A 25251-nucleotide genomic window follows, 5' to 3' on the forward strand; every position below is an offset into this window, starting at 1 on the left:
ATGCTTCTTTTGTTTACTGGAAATTGTCTATGTTTGAATAATGTACGGAACATGACGGGCAGGATATGAAAAAAAATCATGAAATACCAAAATTTTGCCAAATCATAAGGAATTTTGCAACAATTGTAATGGCATAAGATAGACCTAAAATCATGAGCCTTAGGCCAAAATCATAAGGGTATGCAAGTCTACTAAGGTAATTGTTTTCATTACATCTAAATATGTTACTGACTAGGACAGTGTCTTAAGGATTGAAAATTATTGTATTTAAAAATTTTTCATGTTACATTTACCTATTTAGGCATTAATATGAATTAACACTCAACAAAAGATGTACCCAATAATTGTATCTTTCTGATACCTTAAAACTTTTAAAAGGAGTATTTTCTCTTCATATGATTTTTTGATGCTTTGACACTAGAAAATTTACTTAGCTGTTGTAAGTCAAAAGATATCCATTGCAAATAAGCAAAATGGATAGAGTTTACATTGCACCTTGAATATATATACTTAAAAATAAATCCATCTTGTCATGTGACTATACTGCTACCTAATAATAAATCTTAATGTTTGTTGAATTTCAACACTTAAGTGTGTTTGCTGCTTTGCACAGCTCCTATTTAAAAAAATGTTTACATGTACACTTACTTGTGAGTTCTGTGGAGCTCATAAACTTTAGATCTCATCTCGGATGATTTATCTGGTGCATATTCTATTTTGTCTAAATAACTGTCTCCAGGACCAAACTCATACTCATCAATGTTATCATAGTCCCCAACTTCAGCCTGTACCATGTAAGATCCCAAAACAGCAAGCGTTGTGAATGAACAGGGTAATCTACAAAAAGGAAGTTTCAAAATAGTTTTCAATGCAATATCAAAAAAAAAATATACTATTAAACTAAACAACACTGTTTATGTCCTTAAAAGAAAAGGTTTGGATGTTGCGAACAACATTGAAGATGTTATCTTTTAGTGTATCACCGCATTGTACACATATGTTATTCAAGTAATACTTTCTTTGAGATAACTCATGGTAAATTTGCATTTTAATATAAAATTATGTTTTCACAATAATATAACCAGATCTAAAATGTTCAAGTATGTGTATCATATTTGTGCTATTTGAGAAGTTTTCAAAACAGACCAGTAACAGACTCACTTGCCATTGAAGATATCAAATCTAACTTGTAAACAAAGTTGAAACCTGCAATAAAAACAACTAATTTTAATTACATGTTAAAACCTCCGTGGAATCTGAATGGTTTGAGTTGTTGACTTGAATGCCATTAATAAATATGTTTAATCTTTATCCACTTAATTAAGATGCATGAAATAAAGCAGATCAGGGAAAAAACTTCGTCGTTTTGTGAACATCTATATTTGAGTTTGAGATTGACCTATATCACTTTATGCAGATGTACCTTCTTTTAAACTTTCACTAATTAATATTCATTTAGCAATAACTACTTACAGCCTTAAGTAATATATTGTAATAGAATGAAAATTTAACCTGAATGTTACATGCATGCAAAGTACTTTTATGTTTTGCACAAGTTCAACGACTTGTCACATGTCACGAAGTCAAGTGTGAAGGGTCTGTATTAAGTCATAAAACTGACACCCGATTATCCTTTGCAATTCAACTTTATGTAAGGTGACATGCAAAAGTCATTTATTTTAAGTTAAGGATGCATTAGTGTATGTATCATCAGCATAAAGATAGTCTGTACCTAAAAACTGAAACTTAATCATATATATATATGAGTACAAGTTTAGATTGCATAATATTTTCACTTCAGTTGTTGCTCAAGATATGAATATCTAATCCATCCTAATCACTTCTGCATCAACAATTTATGAACTCCTTAAAGAAACCATTTCCTTTTCATCAAGACAATTAGTTTGACTGATTAGATAACTGATTCTCAAGATGCTCAAATCTACCGTTTCAAAACATTTTACCTGGAGATATCTTCTAACATCGCAGTTGGTTCTGGTGGGTAAAACTTAACTGAGAAATCAAATACACAGGTTCCACCTGAAAATTAAACACAAAAAAAAATTGAATAACTCACTTTTCTAAAAGATACTTGGGAGTCTATAAGGGCACTTGTTTATAATGTTGTTTGAGCATCAGATGCAGACTGTTGTGGTTTAAGAATTTGTGTACTGAAGACCCATGGGTGACCTTGAGTTGACATATTTCATCACAGTGGGGTTGTTGTCTCTTTGACATATTTACCATATCCATTCTAATTATATTTAATATGGCAACATTTAAAATGTACACTGCAAATAACTTGCTTAGCTTAACCTTTAATACAGACTTCCCTTTAATTTTAGTTTAAAAAGATGATGATTTGTCTTAATTGTAGGTCCTTTTTTGACTGACATAAACCAAAATCTTATGAAGTAGGTTGACAATACAGAAACACATCAAAAGAGGGAAGGCTTCAATTTCAGTACCCTTATTACATTGAATTGCATAGGGTCATAAAATTATGACAAAACTGGACTATTAATGTTCTTTGCATGTTATTAACTATGTTATACATGTGTCATTTTGACCACAGACAAAACGATTCTTTCTTATCTCAATCTCTTATTATATACTTTATCATATAACAAGCAAAACAGGTGTTGTCTTTATTACTCAAAGTCTACAGAAGAAAAAAAATCCACTATCAAATACCTGTACAGTTAATTTTTTATGTTCTTTATATTTTTTGTCATTTTTTTCTTTCTACATAGTGATATATGATGGTAAGTTTGTAGTCTTGATTATTTGTTACCAGTCTAAATAATAATTGCCCACATATATTGAATGCCATGTCTCGTCAGTTGATGTACAAAGTTCAACATGTTATTTATATTAATTTTATGGTTCATATCAAGATTCATTTTTCTTAAAAGAGGAGATCAGCCAATAAAAACACAGATGAACAACTAGCAATGTCTTGCCATCAGAAGTATACCATCAACTTATCACTATGAAGGGAAAATAATGATGTAAGAAACATTGTATGTGACCTTTGAAAGGGGACACATATTGACATTACAACTACATTAAAGCATCATAAGGAGATTTCAGGTAACAAATCAATGTTGACCTTTCTACAGTTGAATACCAAAACATTAACAATGGACTAAATCACCATAAATAATGTCAACACACCAGTGGACTACCCCTTACACATTTCAATTTACACCTGAAGCTACTTATTACCTGAACACACTATTACATGTTATATGATGGGGTCAATCAACTGTATCAAAATAACAACTTCCACATAGATTTTAGATGGATTCAGGCTAAAAAAAAATCATTCATCTTCTTTTTCTGTTCATTTATACACCTATTTATTTTTCAGTGAAACCTATTTCTTTTCCCAAGAATACAAATATAGACATGGCAACAGCCATGGATGCCAATGAATTAAGAAATAACATAAAACTATATTCTAAAAATAAAGCACCTACATTCCCAAATTATTCAGTTTTTAGTTGACTTAGTTACAGTGATATATATCTCAATAGAACTTGCCTTTATGAAATAGACAGCAAGTCCAGATATGAATTGAACCTGTTTACATGTACCTCATATTACAATGTGAATTTAGTTCAACTGCTTGAAGCCTTCCAACCAATTTTCAGGTTTTGTTTTCATTCATATAGCATGCCTACATGTATGATGTCCATATACGCATTAAAAAATATAAATTTCTACCAAAGTCTTTACATTAAACGGCTCATTTTGCTTGCATTTAATGTTTGTAAGCTGAAATAAACATTCTAATGTCAAAGCCATTTCTTTACATTTTTTTCAGACAGTAACACACTAAATGGGAAAACTGCTGTAGCTACAATATATCTTCATATCAATCAACTTACCTTTTACCTGTTTAAGTATTTTTTTCTCATTATTCATCCAAAACTGAAACAGAACATAAAACCTATACTTCATCATCTTAGTAATAAGATATGATATTGGTACAGTTTCAGGTTTATTTTCACCTCTTTAGCATTATGACAGAAAGTCTGTCTCTTGAAGGATTTTTCAGTATCAGAAGTTATCTACACATGACAATTTCATACATAACAAAATAAGGGCCTATAATATAGACAAAACCCTGAATATTTACTATCAAACACAACTCAATTACTTTTTCCTGAATATTTCATGAACCTGCAAAAAGTACAGTATGTCAAAAGTCATTATCTATATTTTATTGGCATCTCATAAACCTGTTTACTTTTCTAAACTAAAATTGTCTTACTGCATTTAATCTACATGTATGTAAATGTATTATATGGTTCTGATATGCAAGTGCCCTTGGTTTAATGTTCCTCTCTTCATAATTGTCACTATTAAAGGGAACAAGTGAAGATACTCAGTCATAGCCACTATTTTGTAAACTTTGAATGCCATTGTGAGAACACTCATGAAGAGTCTTAAACATGTATGTTACAGTGAAGACTTTTATTTGAATGTCTATTCAAATTTGTTTTCAGATTATTTGACATGCTAGCACTTTTACCACTAAAGTAAAACAAAAAGTATTTTTATTATACATGTACATTTCATATCTTATTTTTACTTATTTCTGATATAACAGTCTATACAATAACCTTTAACTAAAGAACAACTAGAAATCATTGAGAGGGAATCAATCTCTGTTGGCCCAGCCATGGCAATTAAGCCATACATATGAAACAGATTTACGGAAAGCTTACCAACTCAAAATTTTCAGTTTTAAATGTGGCACTCACATTCAATAGAAATATTTACCAGTTGAGAAAGAAGTATGGAATCAAATATAGTCCAGACACGAGATTGTCACTGAAAAAACAGATATTTGACCTTGAGGTTATTTCAAGGCAAAAGGATAGTGATCCATGGTACGTGACACATCATCATTAGGTGGCATACCCACATGTAAAATATCAAAAGCCTATGTCAAAAGAAAAAACAGACATAGCCCAGTCAAGTTTGTAATGGATGATCAGAGTGATCACTATAGGGCAACCGCCATTATTCATGGCAGGGCCCTAATTATTAGGTACTGTCTGCAAAAGGTTCAAACCTAAACTCACCTTTACATTGTTATTAACATACTGTAAACCAAAGTACTCTTTTTCTTGTAGTGTCAGATAATTACAAACTTTATCAAACAATTCTTTTCCTGTTGCATTTTTCTGAAAGGAAAACTATACATACTGCATATCATCTCATCAAAAACTGCAGAAAGTTTTTTTTTCTCTTTCCCATTATCATGAAAGCTACAAATAGCCTAGCATATTTTTTTTGTAAAAGCTTCTTGTAATTAAATTAAGAATAGGTACATGTGCTGAGGTTTTATACTTTTCATAACCTGTATTTCACAATATTGTAAAATATTCAGTGATTTTGAAAAAAAAACACATTTTCTTTTCAAAACAGTCCCTTCTGGAGGTTTATGGTGGAAAATCAAGGTAATCTGTAATTTTAGGTATCTTGAACAGTTTTGAAGAATTTTTTAAAATTTTATGACTCCGTAGGAAAGCTTGTAATGAAAACTAAATTTCCAAAAATGGACGTCTGCTTCTGAAACTTACAAAATCCTTTTGGAAATTCAAGTCTTCTATCCAAACATTTTAACTGCTCATTGTGAAGGAAAATAAGAACCCTAGAAAACTGCCCTTTTCGGTCCCTTGCACAGGTCATCTGAATCAAGCTTAAGTCCATGGGTCTCCTTTTCAGTCAAATTCATATCATTAAGAGCCCTGACAAAATCAAAGTTTTATTACTAAATTCAAGTGTTTACACCTATAGAACCACTATTTACAATGTATAAAGACACATACCGTGACATCTGTCTCGTACAACTGTCCATCTAACAGGTGAACTTTACACAGCACCATCTTGCCAGACCTTAACTTGGTCTTCTGAGGCTGTGTTGCAGCTTTGTTTTCTTCCCTCAGATGTTTACCCTAAATATAATGATAATCAAAATACATGTACATGTATACTAACTAGAATTTAATTTCCTACTAAATAAACATTAATACATTAACATGCATAACATGGGTGCAAAAAGTTTCAGTCTAGGGGACAGCAGGATCCAACAAGAATATTTGTATATTGACCATAAGACACATTTTCTGCATTAGGGTGTAACAATTGTCTATTGCCAGTCTTGGTCCCTACTTCTATTCCCAGATAAATTGCAGCCATTTTGTACATGCGAGCAATTTCCTGAGTACATAACTGAGTTTGAACTTGGACACTGTAAAGACAATAAATATATACTGTTTAAAGTAAATCTATATGTACAATGTTCATTGCAGTGTACAGATTTTGTGTGAACATATTTTAAAACTGTCTCCCAATGACTCTAGAATGTCTCAAAATAACCTTTTGTCGTAAATGCATAATGTCATTTATAAATTGTGATGATGTTTCAAATGGAGAACTCAGTTTGTTAACAAAAACAATCCTCAATGGGAAAGTATTGATCAGCAATTACCTTATGTACAATTCAAGTGTAAATACAATGTACATGTACCTGACATATGTAAAGTCACTTGATTTCCCAGAAGAACATTAGTTCAATATTTAGTGCAGTAGACATTGATTATACATGCTGCAAATTATAACTCAATGATTGGTTATCAGTCAGATATTGAAACAACATCTCAAAGGGTGGGTTCATTTACATGTACATGTACTTACTAAATTGTTATGACACCCAGAGCTTCACTCTCATCTACTTCAAGTACTTGTACTGAATGCAGAATACCAATATCAGTACACGAATCTTTCACTAGTACCTTCACAAACTTGTAAATTAATGATGGACAACTTTTACAAAGTTCAGGTCTTATTACAAATATTACATGAAGTAATGGACCTACACAGGCTAGGCTACAGTAAGTACATTGGCCTCCACCTTTTCTTAGACATTCATACGAAATATGATCTTTATCAATGTAATTGAGCAAATGGATATAAGATCTAGGGTGCACATTTATACTTTATAGTTGATTATTCGAAAAAAATGACGGTGTTAAAAACTGTAATTTCAAACTTCCGAACATGCAAACAAAAAGTTTATCTGCCGCCATTCCAAGCTTTCAAATTTTCTCGACGAAATGTGGGTCAAGTGCAATCATAGAAAGGGGAAAGGAGATATTTGAGATTTCCTGTAATAATTATACAACAACAGATAGGAAACGTAATAATGTTTTACCTAGACAGGCTTCGGAAGCAAGATAATACACACAAGTTCCTTAATCGAAAAAATCATGGAAGCCTGCAGTACACGAATGACATCACAAACGCACTTCCTTCCCACAATTCCCATGCTATTTATAGATTTTCAAGGTAGAGTAAACAAACAACTTGTTCAAAGCACATGTTAGATAGATGTTCTACAGAAATGGACTTGAAATCCCATGATTGTTTGGAAGTCAGAAGTCAACTGTTTGATTTAATTTTTAATGTGTAGTAATTACTTCATTAAGGGACTTTATGTTGCATTTAGACTTTAAATAGTAACAAGTGCATGATTCAGGCTCAGGGTCAGGGGCTTGCTCCCACTATCAAATATGCAGCCCCTGTGATTCAGGGACTATTAATAAGTCTCATTTTTATATCACTGTTAAGTTTTTAAGGAGGACCAGAAAGCATCACATTTTTTGCAGAAGATCCATATAATAAATATGACTGATTATGCTCATGAATAGATCAATGAAATATGCATGTTAAGTATATGTATATTTGTATGGACAAATATTTCCAAAGGTATGCGTTTGAGTGAAATAGGAATTGGTTTTCATATCCCCATTATACTTACAAATTAAATGTTAAATTACCACAAAAACAATAAAAATATTAAAGAATGCCATGACATTTATAGCATACATATCTTCTCTAAATATTGTGTTGACAGATCCTGTCGTTATGATCAAAGCTTGAAGCATATAATTAATGATGTGTGACCATAATTGTAAGATACATCTTTAATTTAATGTCCATACATATTGTTCCATAATCTTTACAGGTGTAGATCGGACTTCCTACCATATGGATATCCCTGAGGCAGAAATGTGACATGAGGACTTGTTAAATTAGTACTTTAACAAGGAAGTCCTCCAGTGAAAACAGGTTCAGTACTTAGGAAATGATGATTACTTTTAAGGAGCTGTTTCTTTTCTCACAAGGAGATGCACTTTTTAGGGTTGGTTGTTAACACCTCAAACAGTTTTGATTTAATCCAGCATCACACTTTGTGGATTTCATGTACTTGTACATCACCATTAAAGCTGAATTAAAAAATGCACATAACAAGCATAGCTAGGCATTCATCATAACATATAGCTTAATGATTTGTGCTCAAGTATTTCGTATTATGAGAAAAAAAAGATCTTGTAAAAAATTGTTCTTTGTTACTTATGGTAAGCACTCGCATTTTGGTATTTTTCATAGTTAAATTAAATTCACTTGAACAATCCAGTGCCATTTAATACATTTTATACATTTTTTATGAATGCTGAGTCTACATTTTCTATACTGTTTAAAAATTTAACAAATGTGTAGCTATTTAAGTTATTTTATTTCTAAAAACTGACCCTATCTGATTGGTAGATTCATTGTCATTTGCATGTTAATAAAACTTTAACCTCTAAATTCTGAAACCTAATTTTGATATCAGATGCATTGCTGATAATATCAAGATGTAGTAAAGTGATAATATGAAAGAATTCACCTGTCAAAACCACACCTGTTGTGTGTTTCAAAGTTGAAAGATCTTACCTAAATCACAATTTGGTTAATAAAGTTACACACAGCTGATCAATATTAAAGATCAACCACATGTCAGAAATTAACGATTCAAAAGTTTTGTTTCACTTTTAAAAACACTCAAAATTTCCATTTTAATGAAATATTAAAAAATAAGCAACCTTTTCAACATTGGTTTTCGTTTTAAAAGTATTCTTTTTAAGGTAGACATCTTACACTTACAAATGATCTTGTCATCAACACCTGCAATTTTTGAGTCATAGTATTAATGCAAAAATGGTAATATTTAGTATTAGTAATAAAACCTACAACTTCAACATTGCTGTTTTTAAAACTAAGGAAGTAAACATTTCATTTTATTTGAGTTGGAGGAAAGGGTTTCTTGGAACAAATATATAATCTTTTTTTTTCTTTTCTGTTTTTAAATAATTTCCTTTTATGTTTTCTCCCTAAACTGGTCTTCGGACTTGGGTATCATAAATAAAAGACGGTATCATAAATAAAAGACCCACAGCTTTCTTGCCATAAAGAATAGGCACATACCGGTTGCAGTATGTCAGTTGTTGGAAAGATGCTGAGCCATCAGAGGTTTTAGGGGTATATAACTCAAATGGTTGAATTGGATAGCACTTGCTTTAGGAGTTGTCAGGCTATGGAGGTGCTAGGCTTTGAGCTGTTAGACAGTATTAGTTGTCAGGCTATAAGAGGAAAAGCTGAGAGCAGACCTAAGTTGGCAACCTCATAGAAGGTAATAATGCGCCAATCTGTGGATTACAGAAATTAAAATTTTCCATTCTTATTGAGATCTTTTCCTTTCTACTGGCTGTCAAGTTATTTTATATTTACTTTTTTCTTCTACTTGTTTTGGATAATGTCTGGATAATGCATGAAATATTTGTGACTTAAAAGTAACTTAAAAAATCAGTTTTCTTTTTATTAATTAGTTGCATCCTGACCAATTACTGATCTTTGATTTAAGCCGTTACCTTAGGTTCTGTAACATATATGTGTATATAAATATATTAACTCAAACTTAAATATTTTGAATTCGTTTTGCTTATATTTCAGTTTTTATGGTGGAAGTAAAAAAAAATAAAATACCATTTTGTTTAAAAGGGGTTAAGAGAGTAATCAATGCATACATGTATATACATACTCTAATAGACTTAATGCTCTTTCACAGCAAGAAGATGAAGAATGGAATTTTATATTTTCATAAAGGTTATGACCAAGAACAACACAAATATGGGGTGATTTCGAAGCTACTTTTATTATTTTGTGCATATATGTAATTACAACCAAATATGGTGCCTATCGTATTGCAGTAAATTACCTTCCATATTAAAGGTTACAAATAAATCTTTTGAGATATCCCCTTTCTCACATTATCTTTTGTTTACATTATCCAGTGACATCATACAGGTGACAAAAGATATCTTACCTATAAATCATGTAATAACGTAATATGTTAAACCAAGAATTTGAGTCAGAGAAATCCGGAAAGAAAGTGGGTGGGAAGTCTTGATCACCATATCATTTTCCTTATAGTAAATAAGTGGTCAAGATACCATGGCTATGGGATGTTTCTTATTAATCATGATAAAAGTAGAAATCTGACTCATTCACATAACAATACACTCTCACTTGATAAATAAAATTACATTGTGTAGTAGAAATTAAACATAAGTTAAAAATGCTGAATGTTGACAAGCTTGCCAAATATTATCAAAGTTTTATTGGATTTGACATTTAACTGTACAATATATTATGCAGGGGTTGTATGGAGAATATCAATAGGTCTTTTGGTGTGTGTGCTGTGGATTTTCTGCTTTATATACTACCAGTGAGAATGGTTTGATGTGTTCTGATGATGTTTGTGATTTAACAATCAAGTTGTGAATTTAAGATCTTGTATCTGCAACCTTTCAGTTGTATATATGTTATGTAGATGGAGAATGAATGAATGAATTTTTGATAGTTATGTCAATAATTTAAATGAATACATTTGTTTTGTACATGTATTGCAGAGAAACTTGTAGCAAGTCTAGAGTAAAAAAACATGTCCAGTAGATCACTAGAAGTTATGAACATGATTTTGAAGAGGAGGGAAAGAAAAGACTAAAATAATTCTAGCAATTTATAAGATATGAGTACTAGACTATAAAACTTGTCTGTTTTATGAATTTACATTGCAGAAAGTTGTACATTATGCACTTTAAAAGTATTGAAATCATAATATTTTAACAAATTCAAATGTTTGAAATGACAATTTTACTCTTTTGCCTTTGTTTCCCTCCTAAAACGATTCCACCTGTTTTTAGATTCAGAATATAGAATGGAAATCATTTGTAAATTTCATTCCAAAATGCATTTATGTAATATTCTCAATATTAATTTTCTGTGTTGTTAACCATCAGTTGTTTACATCTACTTGAGAATTAAGTACAAGTTAATGAGGGTTTTCCTTTGTCATTTCACATGTAAACCATATATTTGGGGTAAAATGACATTAATTGGTATGATGCCATGATAATTTTTCTGTAATGAATAGAAGTCTGTGATCTCTAGAGTGAAGAATTATCTGATAATTAAAGTTCCTAAGTCATTCTGATAAAAAGTTGCTGTGACTGACTTACTGACTGACAGCCCACATCTTTCTTTGAGTTTATATTTGATGTTCTTAAAGTACATGCTGGAAACCAAGTACATGTACTTCACAAATACTTCCTATTGCAAGGACAGTTTTTGTTCTAAAATTAGGATATTCAGTATCATTAAAATAACCTGGTTATGTGTCCAAATTTTAGTTTACAAATAAAGTTTATAAACTTTTATCATGGCAGTGTAATATCTATCTAGGTATTACTGATATACTTCAAACAAGGCTTTCTTAAAAAGTCTAAAATAGAAATCTGTATTAAAGATTTATCAAATGAGTGAGAAAAATGTTAACAAATACTAACCATTAATTCATTTTTTCAGCTAGGATAGATTCTTCTATTTGTTACACAGATCCAGAATAATAGTGATTAAATCTGCTATTTTGTAACACCCAAGTGCATTTAGCCCTAAGCTACTCTACTTCTGATCAGAGGTCCAACAGCTGTTTGTATTATTATGTAATGGAATATTAATATTGCAATGGCACATGCTCTAAGTTAGATAAATATTTTAATGATTTTCTCATGGAGATGGAAATTATATGTGTTTGGTTATTTCTGAGCATACACTAACTTTGATTTTACTACCCGACAGTTTTTTTAGTCTTCTCACTCAATCTTTATAAATATTGTGTATATTTTAGATCCAAATATTGACAAGGTGAGACAGTGGTTAAAACACTGGATTTTAAAATACACCAACTGACATCATGAAGTATTCCAATTTTGCAACTGTTTAGGTTTAAGGGACACTTGGTAGATTTCACCCCTCTAAAGTTACTAGATTTCATAATATTTCCTGTAGAATAACTTGTTTTTTTTCATTTTTATGTTTTTTTCATTGATATATGTATTAGGATAATTAAAAAAAAATCATTAAGTTTTTAGATATAAACTTTTAGTGAACTACCTTGAGAAAAATTCAATTTGTTTTACCTTGCTTTGATCAAATTCAATTATTTTGATGAAACAGTAATAGTTATATTTGATGCTGAGATTACAGCCTTGTCATAAATGTCAACAACAAAAAACCTGCTAGTACTAGATAGTATTATTTCAAATTATCACATTTCTTGCAACTTACACTTATTTTCCTTTGACTTTTTGTGGTTATTAATGTGATACATTATCATATGAGATTATTGAGTTTTAATTCAATCAAATCCATGATAATTATTGATGATGATATGTTATCTGAGAATCTTACTGCCATCTGGAACAATACAGCTGCCCACATATCATATGAGGGTCTTAATAAGAATTCTATAAAATTAGGTTGTAGTCTAGTCAGGGTTATCCATTGGCTTTAAAAAAAAAAGAAATTTTCTGTCCTTTGTCTTCCATGAATGTAACCCGAGTATCCATTTCAAAATGTTACCAATTTTTCATACGTAGAAGATTTTTGAAATACATACAAGAAGTTTCTCGAAAGTACTCATTTTTAAACTATGTTGTAGCTTTGTTTACATTTTCTCAAAATTTTTGTGTGAAGTCTTCATAATGATCAGGTTTAAATATGCCCCAAAAAATTGTATTAAATTTCTATCATTAAAATTATACTATGGATATTTATAAATATTTTGCTCTTGATATTTGTGTGTATTTCCAAAAGTTTCATAACTTTACCTGACTAATATAATAACACCTTACTTCTTTATGTAGCCTTATATATTTGTGTATGAAAAAAAACCTGTTTATGAGTAAATTTAACATGTCTTGCCACTGACAAAGACATGCATGGCCTGTATATGAACATAATTTTTTATTTCAGAAGGTTACAAGATATTAGTGGCAAGAAGGAAGATTGGGATTTGGTCTAACTGGCAAATATCTTCTTGAACAAATGGCTTTGATACTTTTTCCAGTGAAACTCCTGGAAACATCCATGCTGCATTACAAATTGAACAGGCAGGTGGGGCATTTGCACCTTTTGATGTATAAACCCCCCTTAAAAAAACCTGTCTGACCACTGACAAATGCATCCATCTCCACAAAGCAGTTACAATATGCACATAAAACTCACTTGGCCACCTGTTTTATATTCCTAACACTGACAGCAAGTGCATCATCATTGTCAAATGTGATCTGTTAAGATTTATGAAAAGGGTGGGGCTCCTACAGGAAAAAGCCTCTTTTTCTAATTTGTCAGTTTACATTTAATAATTAGTGGATTGCAACCATAGAGACATAAGTGGGGAGATCCCATTGAATCTTTCAGATCCAAGAGATTTATGGATACAGAGTGATTTTAACAATGTCTAAGTATGGAAACATTTTAGTAAAGGAGTCTCACTATATACCTTGTAATGTAACTTGACAAAAACTGTGTTATAATAATAGAAAAAATAACCCTCTGTCAATTATAAAGAGATTCTCTCCAGATATACATGTAAATGATATAATCCTATTACATTCTCACATATCACTTTAATGTGTGAAAACTTACCACTGAAGGTGACAATGAAGGATACTTTAATCTATAATAGGTTTACAACAGTATAATTACAGTGGTACTGGGTTATTTAATCCTGAAAAATCATGCATAACCTCTGTTATTAGTCAATGCTTCAAGGGCTTTTTAATGCCCACAATTTTAAATATAAATATGTAGTAGAAAAAAAAACATCAATGGCTAACTAACTAAACTATGGAGATAAGTTCAGACCCACCATACGTTAATTGTGAATTCTAAACCTTAAAAAGGCTGGTCAACATCAGTTATTGCCTAAGAAAAAAGTAAGGGTCCTGATGGTTCAAGACAGAAAAGCATTTAAAGTATGATATTGAAGACCTTCTGGTTGTAATCCTCATTTTATGTGAAGGTAATTGACTTCTTATAAAAGGTTGATTTTTATAGATCATTGATGACTTTCTATTGTATTACAGGTTAAGTATGGACATATCCATATAATTCACTGTACATCTGTTGGTTTTATAGTATTGTTAGTAATAAAAATGCTGATTGCAATATGATGCCATGGGATTTGGTTTTTATTTTCTTCTAAGGCACTACCAGCTTGACATGCTTATTGATTTTAGGGACTTTTTTAAGCATAGATTTGATACATGCTAAAGCTTCCTTAATTGGCAAGTTATTCTTTTGTGATGTTGGTAATAATGCCTTCTCAAGGTTGTCACGAGATTAGGTGTATTGTAACACTTACCAGTACTTGTTGTCTGAATAGATCTAGAAAGATATGTTGTTTGTCTGATTGTCTGTATCATTCATTAAATACCGACAGAATAAAAGATGGGACCAAAATCATAGAGGGAAAAAGAAACAAATTTATGTACAAAAATGTACTACTATTTCAAAGAATGAGGTAGATGTAGCATGTATATGGATACTCCCATAGTCAAGGTTGTATATCTCCCAACAATAGTGAGTTACTAATAGCAGTTGTCTCATTAACTATATGCCTTTTGTACCATTTGACAGACTGCATTATTTAAAGCAGATGATGAAAAGTATATAAATGATTGGTTTTGCTGTCCTTGCAGTTCTTGCATGAAATTGAAGCTAGATAGAAAACAATCCATTTTAGCTATAACTGATGGAGATTAAATATAGAATTCTGAAATTAACATTGCACTTGAAAACAATTGGAAAGCAGGGGGTATAATAAGAAATGTTTCACTTGCACATTTTGCTTTAGGTTTTATATACCTTGAACTTAAAAAAAAATATTGAAGTTGGTGTCTTGAATCTGGAACAAAGGTTTTTGTATTTAAAGAGAACTTGTGACAGATACTAATATGGATGTACTATGCACTCCACTATTTATTTTCCATTTAAATATGGTAATAAGCCTATGGAATTTTAGACATTGTAACATTGAATTCATTTATGTCCTATATACATGTTCAATTTATTAAATAATTTTTCATTATGCTATGATTTTCCTTTAAAGTTATTGTTTGGGACTAAAATAAGCCTAGTGAAAAAGACTATAATCACATACTTGGTGTCATTTTGAATAATTACATGTACTGGTATGTTTAATACCGTACTCATAAACAAAGTACATGTTCAAGGTTTTGCTTGTATATTAAGCATTTAACATTATGACAAAAAATGCATATAAGATGATAAACAAACAATGTTACTAAACATAATGCATAAGGGCATTTATGATATACCAGTACTCTTAAACCAGTGATGCACTTTAAATGAGCATTTTAATGCCTAAAATGACTACAGAATCTCACTAATGTTGTTTCTAGGTTACTATGCCACCCAACTTTAGCTGCCTACTGTAGATTTGCATACAGGTATCGATTTCAACTGATATTTTTATGTCAACAAGATGGGGTGTAATAACTTTAGTAGGGTTCTATAAATTAAAATTTATCAAGGATAAAATGGATAGCATGTGGGTGTAATGTTGTTTTATTGGTTATTATTGCACCCCACAAGTTTTAGGGGGTGGTTTGCTGTCAGTATATTGAAAATTTGATATAAATATCTTATGTAAAAGGATGAAGTTTGGTGCATGCCAGCACATTTTTTATGCACAAAGCAGTTTCTGTGTACTGAAAGATCATTTTAGATTAAAATCAGTAAACTGCTAGAAATACGATAAAGTTTTATCTTTGAGAAGGCACAGCTTTTAATTATATAGCAGGATGTTCTTATTGTAAACAGCTCATACGGTAGCTTACTATAATACAGGAATATTATTGGAAAATAGGGTTCACATAAGTCAAGTTATGAAATAACAGACTCACAGACATTACATTGATTTTTATCTTCAATGTTGTCTTTATAAATAGGATTAAAATACATGGAATCATATACTTTATGTAACAGTTGTTATTTTATAGCTATTTGCATTTTGCTGTTTGAATTATTTATAGTTTTTCACATCAGTCTCAATCATTATGATTTTGAAAACAACATTGTGCTTTGTAGATAGATTCTGCATAAGAAATATTAAATATTTTTGAACAGGTTAAGAAACAGTCCTATTAAGAATCAGGCAAAATTTGAAATAAGTGAATTATTGAAAAAAGGTCATATATTATGATTATTGATATAAGTTAGCTTTAGACATTTTATTGACAATGATTTCTGATATGAGGTCTTCTAGTGAAAGATATTTGAGGTGAAAATTATGAAAGAATATGTTTGCAAAATCAGAGTCTAAGAAAATAATTGATGTTGTATTCTATTTAATTCCCGGTCACTAGAAAGCCTTTGGTTAAGTTCAATAACAACTTATTTTACAAATATAACAAGAGGCTCCCAGGAGCCTGAATCGCTCACCTGGTTGAATTTTGCCTTTCAAAGACAATAAATTTAACAAGAAGTTGTCCAACAATTTTGACTTAAGAAGTTATTGGTAGGACTTATCATAAGGGTCATTTCAACAACTGAAAGTTTCTATTAATCTATCATAGTTTTCAAGATATTGCCTGAAAACTGTAAAAAAAAAAAAATCATTTTTCAACTTTCAAGGGCAATAACTCTTACAAGGAGTCGTCTGACAACTTTTGTCTCTGAAGACTATTGTAGTCCTAATAACAAGGATCATTTCAGCTATTGAAAGAATTTAGCTTCACCTAATGGTTTTGGAGATAGATGTGAAAAACTATTGCCTGTTCCCTATGTTCTATTGTAAGTAACAGCAGCCATTTTTTTTGACTGATCAAAAATCCCCACATCAGTTCTATGCAGGATACACCATTCATACCAAGTTTGGTTCCATTGATCAAATAATGTCAGAGGAGAAGATTTTTGAAAGAAATAACATTAAAAATAGCAAAAAAAACATCAAAAAAAGGGCAAGAACTCATGGCTAAACCAATTAAAAAGAATATTTGACCATAGATAGATCTCATCGTGCTGAACACAATTACCCTATGTCAGAATTTAGCTTATCCTAAAGGTTTTGGGGATATATGCAAAAAACTACTGTCTGATCCCTATGTTCTATTTTTAGTAACAGTGGCCATGTTTTTTGCGAAAATAAAAAATCCCGACTTCTGTTCTATGCAGGTTATCCCAAGGAACATTCATATCAAGTTTGATTCTAATTAGTCAAGTAGTTTTAGCGGAGAAGAGTTTTGTATAATTGATGACGACGACAACAGGACGTCAAGTGGTGGCAGTAGCTCACATGGCCTTGGGCCAGGTGAGCTTAAAATGTGATTTTTCCACCCATAAATAAACTCTTAAAGGATTCTGAGGTGACCAACGACCAAAAAATACTTTCAATTTTTTTTATTGTACACCTAAAAGCAGTTACTACAATTATGTGTTCTTTGTTTTGATATCTGGTATGATGATTCATAACAGGGGCAAACTGTTATAATAAATCTCACTCTTCTAACTTTTCTTGACTTGAGATTTAAATTTAAAATCAATTTATTTTGAAGGTTAGAGACACCCACATGCAACTGCAGACAAATAATATGTGACATGAATTTACAAATCATAAGTAAAGCTGCTTTAACTCAGGTAAATTTTATACATGCATGCACTTTTAAATGCAAACATAAACTGTGTGTTTGATTTTATCATAATTTTTATTTGTGCACAGTTAAAGTGATTTTTTAATTTACTTAAGTACAAAAAAGACTTTTGAAATTTAATTTTTTGGACATAATAGGAACTTGAGTCACTGACTTCTTTCAACAATTCAACCTAATTTGCAAATTAAGGAAAAACGAAACCTATGCTTAAGCACTATTATCTTTAAAATATTTTATATAGTGGAGAAAAAATCTTGTCTTCTTATTTTGTGAGAAATATCAAATTTTGTCAACACAAATACTTCAGCACCTTTTCTTTGTTATGCAGAATTTTTTAGTTATCATTGATTAAGTCTGGAATTCCAATTTCATTTCAGTATTTTTGTCTCTTACGCCTTCTAAATGTATTAATTTTGCCAATTACTAGTTTTCAAAGATTCTGTCAATATAATATATTTGAAGGTGCTTGTATAAAACTTTTGCAGTTTTGAAAATGATAGATGTTTCCTTGTATAAAAAATAAAAAAAATTACAGTTGATTTTTCACAATTACATGCCCTTGTCTATCATAAAAATAGAGAAAATTAGTACATCTAGAAAATGCTAGTTTACTGCATCTCAAATGGATAATGTTTAATAGTTATAATATGAAGCTTTGTCAATTTGCATTATTCTCATTCCAAATAGATCGTAACAGTCTGTATTTTCTTTTCATCCGATGGAATCTCTCCTTAAGTTCCATAGAATTTGTTTATCAATATGGACACTGTTGAAAAGTTTTCTCAGTCAAACCAGTACCCATGTTCAGTGTGTACAATGTACAGTGAAACCTGTCTAAAGTAAACACCTTTGAGACTTACGGATTTGTTCAGTTTAGACAAGTGTTGGGTTTACAATTAGGTTCAAATCTCTTAGATATTTAAAGAAAGAACAGCCATACAAGTTTTGTTAAGACAAGTTTTCAATTTATTGCAGGTTTTGGTGTAGATAAGAGTTCACTGTATCATATAGGAGTACCTGACATAAAGCAAACATCATTCTCAGCTTTGGCAGATAATAATTTTGCCTATGATATGAAAGCAGATTTTTGATTTGATAATTATAGTAAACCTTGCCAATTCAATTGAGTAAAATTGTATTGTTTCATGAAATCTTCCATCAAAATTCATGATCATGTCTTAATACTTTCTACAAATAAATAGATTCCATTTTCAAAATATAACAATGAACATTATTAGAGTAAAAACATGCATGTTCATGAACTACAAGATGAAGAACCATGATTTTACATTTTATAGATGGGTTAACCAAGAAACGGCTGTTACCACTGACTTGTCAGCTGGGCCAGCATAAAGGAGATCAAGACTGCTGTTATCAGAGTTATCAGTAAGGTCAGCTGTAGTGTAAGATGCTGAGGCAATAGAGTGAGGATTAAACACTGGTTTCCTTAGTGCTAGATGTCATTAGGTACATGATCTGATAGTGAATTCCTGGTGTAGAAAAATTGAAATGTGATTATTATGGCCTTTTGAAGAAAAATTGAAACATTGACAAAGCAATAAAGTAATGCTTAGCTCATTGTACTGAGTAATATTATAGTGAAGAAAACTTGTAATGCTAAGCTCATTGTACAGTGTAATATTGGAGTAATTTTAAAGTTGTTAGGTGAAATGCACAATGTTTTCCCCATATTTGCATTAAATTTCAAGCCTCTTATGTACTTAAATCTGTGGCTTTGCTTGGGTTAAAAAAATATAGTTAATGCTTAAGTTAAAAAAAAACAAAGCTTATTCCGATCATGGTCACCCCACTTTTCTTTTCTCTACATGAGATGAAACAAATGGCATATAATGTCATGATATAAGTATGAATCAGAGAAAAAATGTAGACATTGAGTCTTCTTATTTCTATTCTTAAATGTTTAAGACGAAATCAACATAAATCATAATATTTTAATTAGATTTTGTAAAATATTCGAGAATCTATTATAACATAAAATGATGTCCTGCAATGTAAGATAATTACAGGAAATTATTTATAGATTTGGTTAGGCAACGATGATTAGTTGGTTCATAAAATGACAGTTATACATCAATCATATCTCCACTTTAGGTACCAGCTTTGAAGCCTACAAATAGATTTTGCCCAGTAGATTGTTTACATGACCTATATTAGGTACCAGTCACAGTACCAGTAACCACACTTTTTCCTTCATTGCTGATATGACTGAAAAGAACTTTACTGAATTATTTCAAAATATTAGTCCTACAAATAGTGTTAATAGCTCAGACAAAAATATTTTTATATTATTTATTTTTGACTGATACCTATACATATGATAACATAGAGAAAGGAAATGTAAGAGAAAGCTTATTCCCTGAACATAAGGGTGACATAAGGGAAGAACCAACATGAAGTTGCCCAAGTTGCTGAGCTGGGTATGCCCAAACAGTCCATACAGTGAAAAGATGGCAAAAAAGTTTCTCAAAACACAAAGTTGAAATCTGACTTCAAACAAAACCACTTACAATGTGATCCCCACAAATGATAACATGGTAAAATGAAACGTAAGGAAAATCAACGTACAACCCCTTCATCACCAGAGTGACACAAGTACAACAGGGAAGAAATGATAAAATAAAATGCTGATCAGCAAAAAATGTAGGAACTTCAAAACAAATGACATTAATGATAAGCCATGATTAATATACTTGAAAGTTGGGTGGTGTAACATATACATGTATACCGGTAATTGAAATATTATAACACCTCCACAAATTCTTATTCATAGTAGTCTGACAGTTTAAGTTATGCTTGTAGAACCATAACAGACATTATTATTTTTATATTGTATTTTCCTTTTCACTGCATTTTACTTTTTAAATATTTCTGATCTGTTATGTTTGACTGCTAGAGGAGATCCAGCACATTGATGACATTTGAATGCTTAAATGTGACGACCTTCAAATTTCAAAGGACATTTAAAATAAAACTAAAACAAGTAAATTAGATATTTTGACATAAGATATAAAAAGGTTAAGACAAAAAAAACTTTGAAATATAGATTATTATTGAAGAATTTCCATTTTTATTTTGTTTTTTCCATACAGTAACATGTATTGCTATGTAAACTTTCCTGTCCCATTCAATATTAATTAATTCTATCCCGTGTACAATGTATAGTCCTAGCCTGAGGAAACTTCATGTCAGTGACAGAACTTTCAGTTTACAAGAAAGAGTTCCTCAACACCAATTCATATTTCAAACTGTAAATTTAGACCATGTTTTAGCAGTGTTTAAGTAAATAAACATGACACACATTTAGACAAAATAAATAGGTCTAGAACTTTTGAAACAAAGAACAGATTGTTTTTTATTGAGCCCTGGATAGAATTATTTCACTTTTGACTTCACATTACCTCTAACCATGATCCATTCACACCCTTATCTTGAATTGAACTAAAACATTTGCTTATTACATTGTTATTTACAGTCACCAGTGGCTATATAAAGCAAAAATTTAGCTAGAGATTAAGAAAAAAAAAGTATTTGAAAAGTACCAAAAAGACTTGCCAGTCAAACTAAATGTCACATCTGACATTTAAGTTTGATTATCGAAAGAGAAATATTGATTTCCTACTTAACTCTCCCTTGGGACTTAAGGTTGACCAATACTTTAGACCAGTCATTGTGACATATAAGGTGTTAAATACCATCATTCACTTCACACCTTCTCCATAGTGAAAGTTGTCAGAGCTGTCTACTCTACTTTTCAGGGTCACCACTATCCTCATTGAATTATGACACATTTTAGATATAGTATGGTGAATTATACTGCAGCATTTTATTTATGCAAATTCTGAGTTTCCAGTTGGGTAACATAATAAGCTGTATCCGGCTCACATTAAATTTCGCATTTTGAATTTTAAATGTTTTAGTATTATTCAGAGATATTGCTAACATTTTAACTTTGTTTAAAAGTTAAAATCTGTAAAATCTTTATACCACTTGAAAGGTTTTAAAATGTTTCATTATTCTGCTATGGATGAAAGCGTGTCACTAAAATAATTAGTTACCATGGTAGTCAGGCATATTTTACAATTTATTTGTATTAGATTAGGGTTTTATTCTTCTGACTAAATTTTAAAGCTTTGTGTATTATTTGTCAAGTTTATGACTGACTTCCTATCTAGATTGTAATCCTTCTATCTTCTACATTGATTAAGATCTTTGAGTGTGGTTATGACCACTCAGTAAGTGGCCTGTATATCAAAGGGTGATAAACTGGACTTGTCTGTTTACTAAGTTAGACTTTAATTTGACATTTATAATCTAACATAATGGTAAACTGTTCTTTACAAAGCTTATTAGAAATTTTACATTTAAGTGTCAGTCCCTGTAATAATCAGGCAGTAGAGAAACATGGTATGAAAAAACCCATCATTTTGATAGTTTAATTTGACTATTTGCACCATCAGAATCAAGGAAAACAGACAAGATTTTCCATGTCATGCTGGACCATTGAGTTACAATTTCATTGAAATGCACTGAAAATGAACATTTCAAGGGCAGATAACTCTGTCAAATACCTCATTTTTCTAAGATTCTGAGCAAATCCAGTGATGCTGAGATCAAATAATGGTATTTTCATTTTGTGAAAGCATCCTTGAGTGATATTTTATTGTCAGTTTGGTGGAGATCTGACATGCATGTTACTGATTTTTCCCACTTTGCATGATTCTTACAAACACTTGAAGATGATGACAAAAAGATTCAGGCATGTAATGATGTGTGGATGGAAATGTAATGTAAACTGTCTATTTTTTGTATATCTGGATATTCTTATGTTTACTTGGAGTATAATGAAATACACACACTGTTTATATTGACTAAAGAAGGATTTGCCAAAATTTATGGGTCAATGTCCTTCAATTTTAGGGGCGCATCAAGACACCTTGAAAAGAAGGGGTGCCAGCCACGTTTCCTCAGAAAAAGTGGGGGCGCTAGGACAAAAGTTACCATTTTTAGTCAATTTTGCACATGAAAATGACAAATTTTCAAGTAAAAAGGTGGGGTGGCAACCCCCTGAATTTTTACAATATATCGACTTGTAGTGCAGAAAATATGGTAATTGGTTTTCCTTTTCACGATTTCTTTCATTAAAGATCCTATTATGTGGTTTTCCATTCAACTACAATACCATTTTAAGGTCTTACATTCTAATGTATAATTATTGAATGCAAGTTTAGTGACCTTAAAATACTTTTTTGAGTCCGGTGTACATTTGATAGTCCAGGTGACCTGCAGATGAACACATTTTCTTAAGGGTTTATAGAAATAAACTTTATAATCTTTTTATCTTAACTTACTGTTTGTATTTCAGAAAGAATTTTCTGCAGATCTAATGTCCAGACAAAATAAACAACAAAAACCTATTTAGACTGGTCTGATAATATCTAAGTAAGTATGACTGTATAAACTTAATTAAATAAGGAATGGTAACAAGTATTGAGCTGACTCGGTAATAAGTAGGTTTTATGCCTAGTCATGCCATATAACATAGAATATCTATGATATAAGTAGACATGTATAGTAAAGCTGTAGTATTCTGAATCAATAAGAGACATATTTTACCGACCAGAAGGTCAAACTACAATATAAGGCACATAGAAAAGGAACTGGAATGTTGTAACAGCTTTTTGCTGACTTTTCCCTGTGTAATGGTATTTGGTATGGTCTAGGACTTTAAGATTGAGGTTCAGAATGAAAAAGTCTATAGATAGAGGTTGTCAGGCACAAATTAGAAGAGGGACTGACCTGGCATACACCATCTAAAATTTGAAAGTTTTTTTTGCAATAAATAGATTTTGATTCCCCGCCCCCCCCAAAAAAAAAATAAAATAAAAAATAAACAACAAAAACAAATCAAAACAAAATAAGATGATATCTGGCAACTTTTAATGTTTAATGTTTCTTTGCCCCTTGCTTAATTTCTTGTATCTCAGAATGTTGATATAAAATATGCTGAAAGATTTCTACGGCCTGATTCCTAATTAAGCTTTCATATTTTTAAAATTCTTTTCAATTTCAAAAGAAAGATATTTTCTTTGAGTGCTTTGACTTTCTCTTGTTAATTGTGTCATAAAGCAGTTGTTAATCAGTTTATAACAATATTCTCAATCCAATGTTTTAAATTTCACTTTCTCTTTGAAAAATATAAAGAAGAAAATTTAGAAATCAAAGTTTAAATTTGAAATACTTTCTTTTTATTTTGAAGTTAATTAAGAACAGTTGGCGATATTCCAGAGTGATAAAAGTATCAACAAAGATCAAACAAGAAGGTGACAACCTGAAAAATAAAATTTGCCTTATTCACCAATTTAATTAAAATGCCTACCTTTTATTGTTAGAAATTCCCACACCTTGAAATAGAACTTTTGCTATAATCCTTTAATAAAATTTATGTCCTATTGGTGGAGATTTTTTTACACAATAAATGACTAGACTGGTATCGACAATTATTTCATGCTCCAGGGGTTGTGTCAAAGTATATAACAGATCTATCCAGGTAGTCAGTTTATTTTACAAGTTCCGTTTTACTTGTGGTTTTAATACAAACCCAGGATAAAATATATTATATTCCTTTCAAGCTGCCTTAAATTTTTCTGATAAGAAATTTTTGCACCAATTAGCTGTTAGAAGTATAGCTAATATTAACAGAGCTCTGGAAAATGAATGAAACTTGGTTGATAAATTAGAACTCCTACAGAACAGCTACAAAATGTATAGTGAAGTCATTTCCCAAGGCAATCATATAGAGAAAATTTTATTTATCAGGAAAAACATCAATGGATGTATTATCAGTACATGGTGGAGCCTCATGTTACTCAGACATTTTTTTAAGCTTTGTCATCTATACCCAATGGTAGCAGCATCTGTTCTATTAACACTGCATATCTATTGCTTTATCAATTTATCATATATTCATCACTTTCAGTTTTGTACTTATTTGTTTTTGGTGGTCAGTAACAGAGTTCAATCCAAGGTTTTCTATTCAATTAAAATAATGTTCATTAGTATATTGGGAGTATGGAAGATTTCATCAAACAACATTAAAAGCTGAAGATAGTAATAATGTTATATGTACTGGTAAATTAAAAAAAGTGGTTCATAAACTAAACTAGTACATAAAAACCTGTAGTTTTGATGGTTAAAATACTTCCCCACCATAATTACTGAGAAAGTAGAAGCATGAAGTATTCTTTCCCCATACAATTAAGTTGCAGTAATGCTTTTTTACCCATCCATCTGTGTATCCATCAGAGATTATTGT

The 25251-nt window shown here is 30.8% G+C and overlaps 1 protein-coding gene and 1 long non-coding RNA gene across 20 annotated transcripts in view; one reads left to right on the forward strand and one right to left on the reverse strand.

The window, feature by feature from the left end:
• Window positions 1-25251, reverse strand: part of LOC148629313 (uncharacterized) — a 54892-nt gene that overhangs the window by 20877 nt on the left and 8764 nt on the right. For 12 of the 19 annotated variants that reach the window (XM_088548027.1, XM_088547971.1, XM_088548036.1 and 9 more), the window contains exons 3-8: window positions 5847-5972; window positions 5097-5198; window positions 3894-3936; window positions 1965-2040; window positions 1162-1206; window positions 649-837 (exon numbers count right to left, since the gene is read on the reverse strand). In XM_088548027.1, coding sequence (XP_088404153.1) covers window positions 649-837; window positions 1162-1206; window positions 1965-2040; window positions 3894-3936; window positions 5097-5198; window positions 5847-5972 — 581 coding nt within the window. Of the gene's footprint in view, window positions 1-648; window positions 838-1161; window positions 1207-1964; window positions 2041-3893; window positions 3937-5096; window positions 5199-5846; window positions 5973-6714; window positions 6767-7231; window positions 7324-8021; window positions 8049-8175; window positions 8307-24315; window positions 24764-25251 lie in introns of those variants that run through there. The other 7 variants (XM_088548092.1, XM_088548050.1, XM_088548083.1 and 4 more) reach the window with 5 other exon arrangements.
• Window positions 8056-24335, forward strand: LOC148629314 (uncharacterized). The gene is made up of 5 exons (XR_015915820.1): window positions 8056-8148; window positions 17823-17904; window positions 19217-19385; window positions 23302-23378; window positions 24196-24335. It is a non-coding gene; the product is annotated as an uncharacterized LOC148629314 (long non-coding RNA).

Source organism: Perna viridis, chromosome 1 (assembly GCF_037379345.1).
Source record: "Perna viridis isolate PV_CMFRI_1.1 ecotype Kerala chromosome 1, ASM3737934v1, whole genome shotgun sequence".
NCBI lineage: Eukaryota > Metazoa > Mollusca > Bivalvia > Mytilida > Mytilidae > Perna > Perna viridis.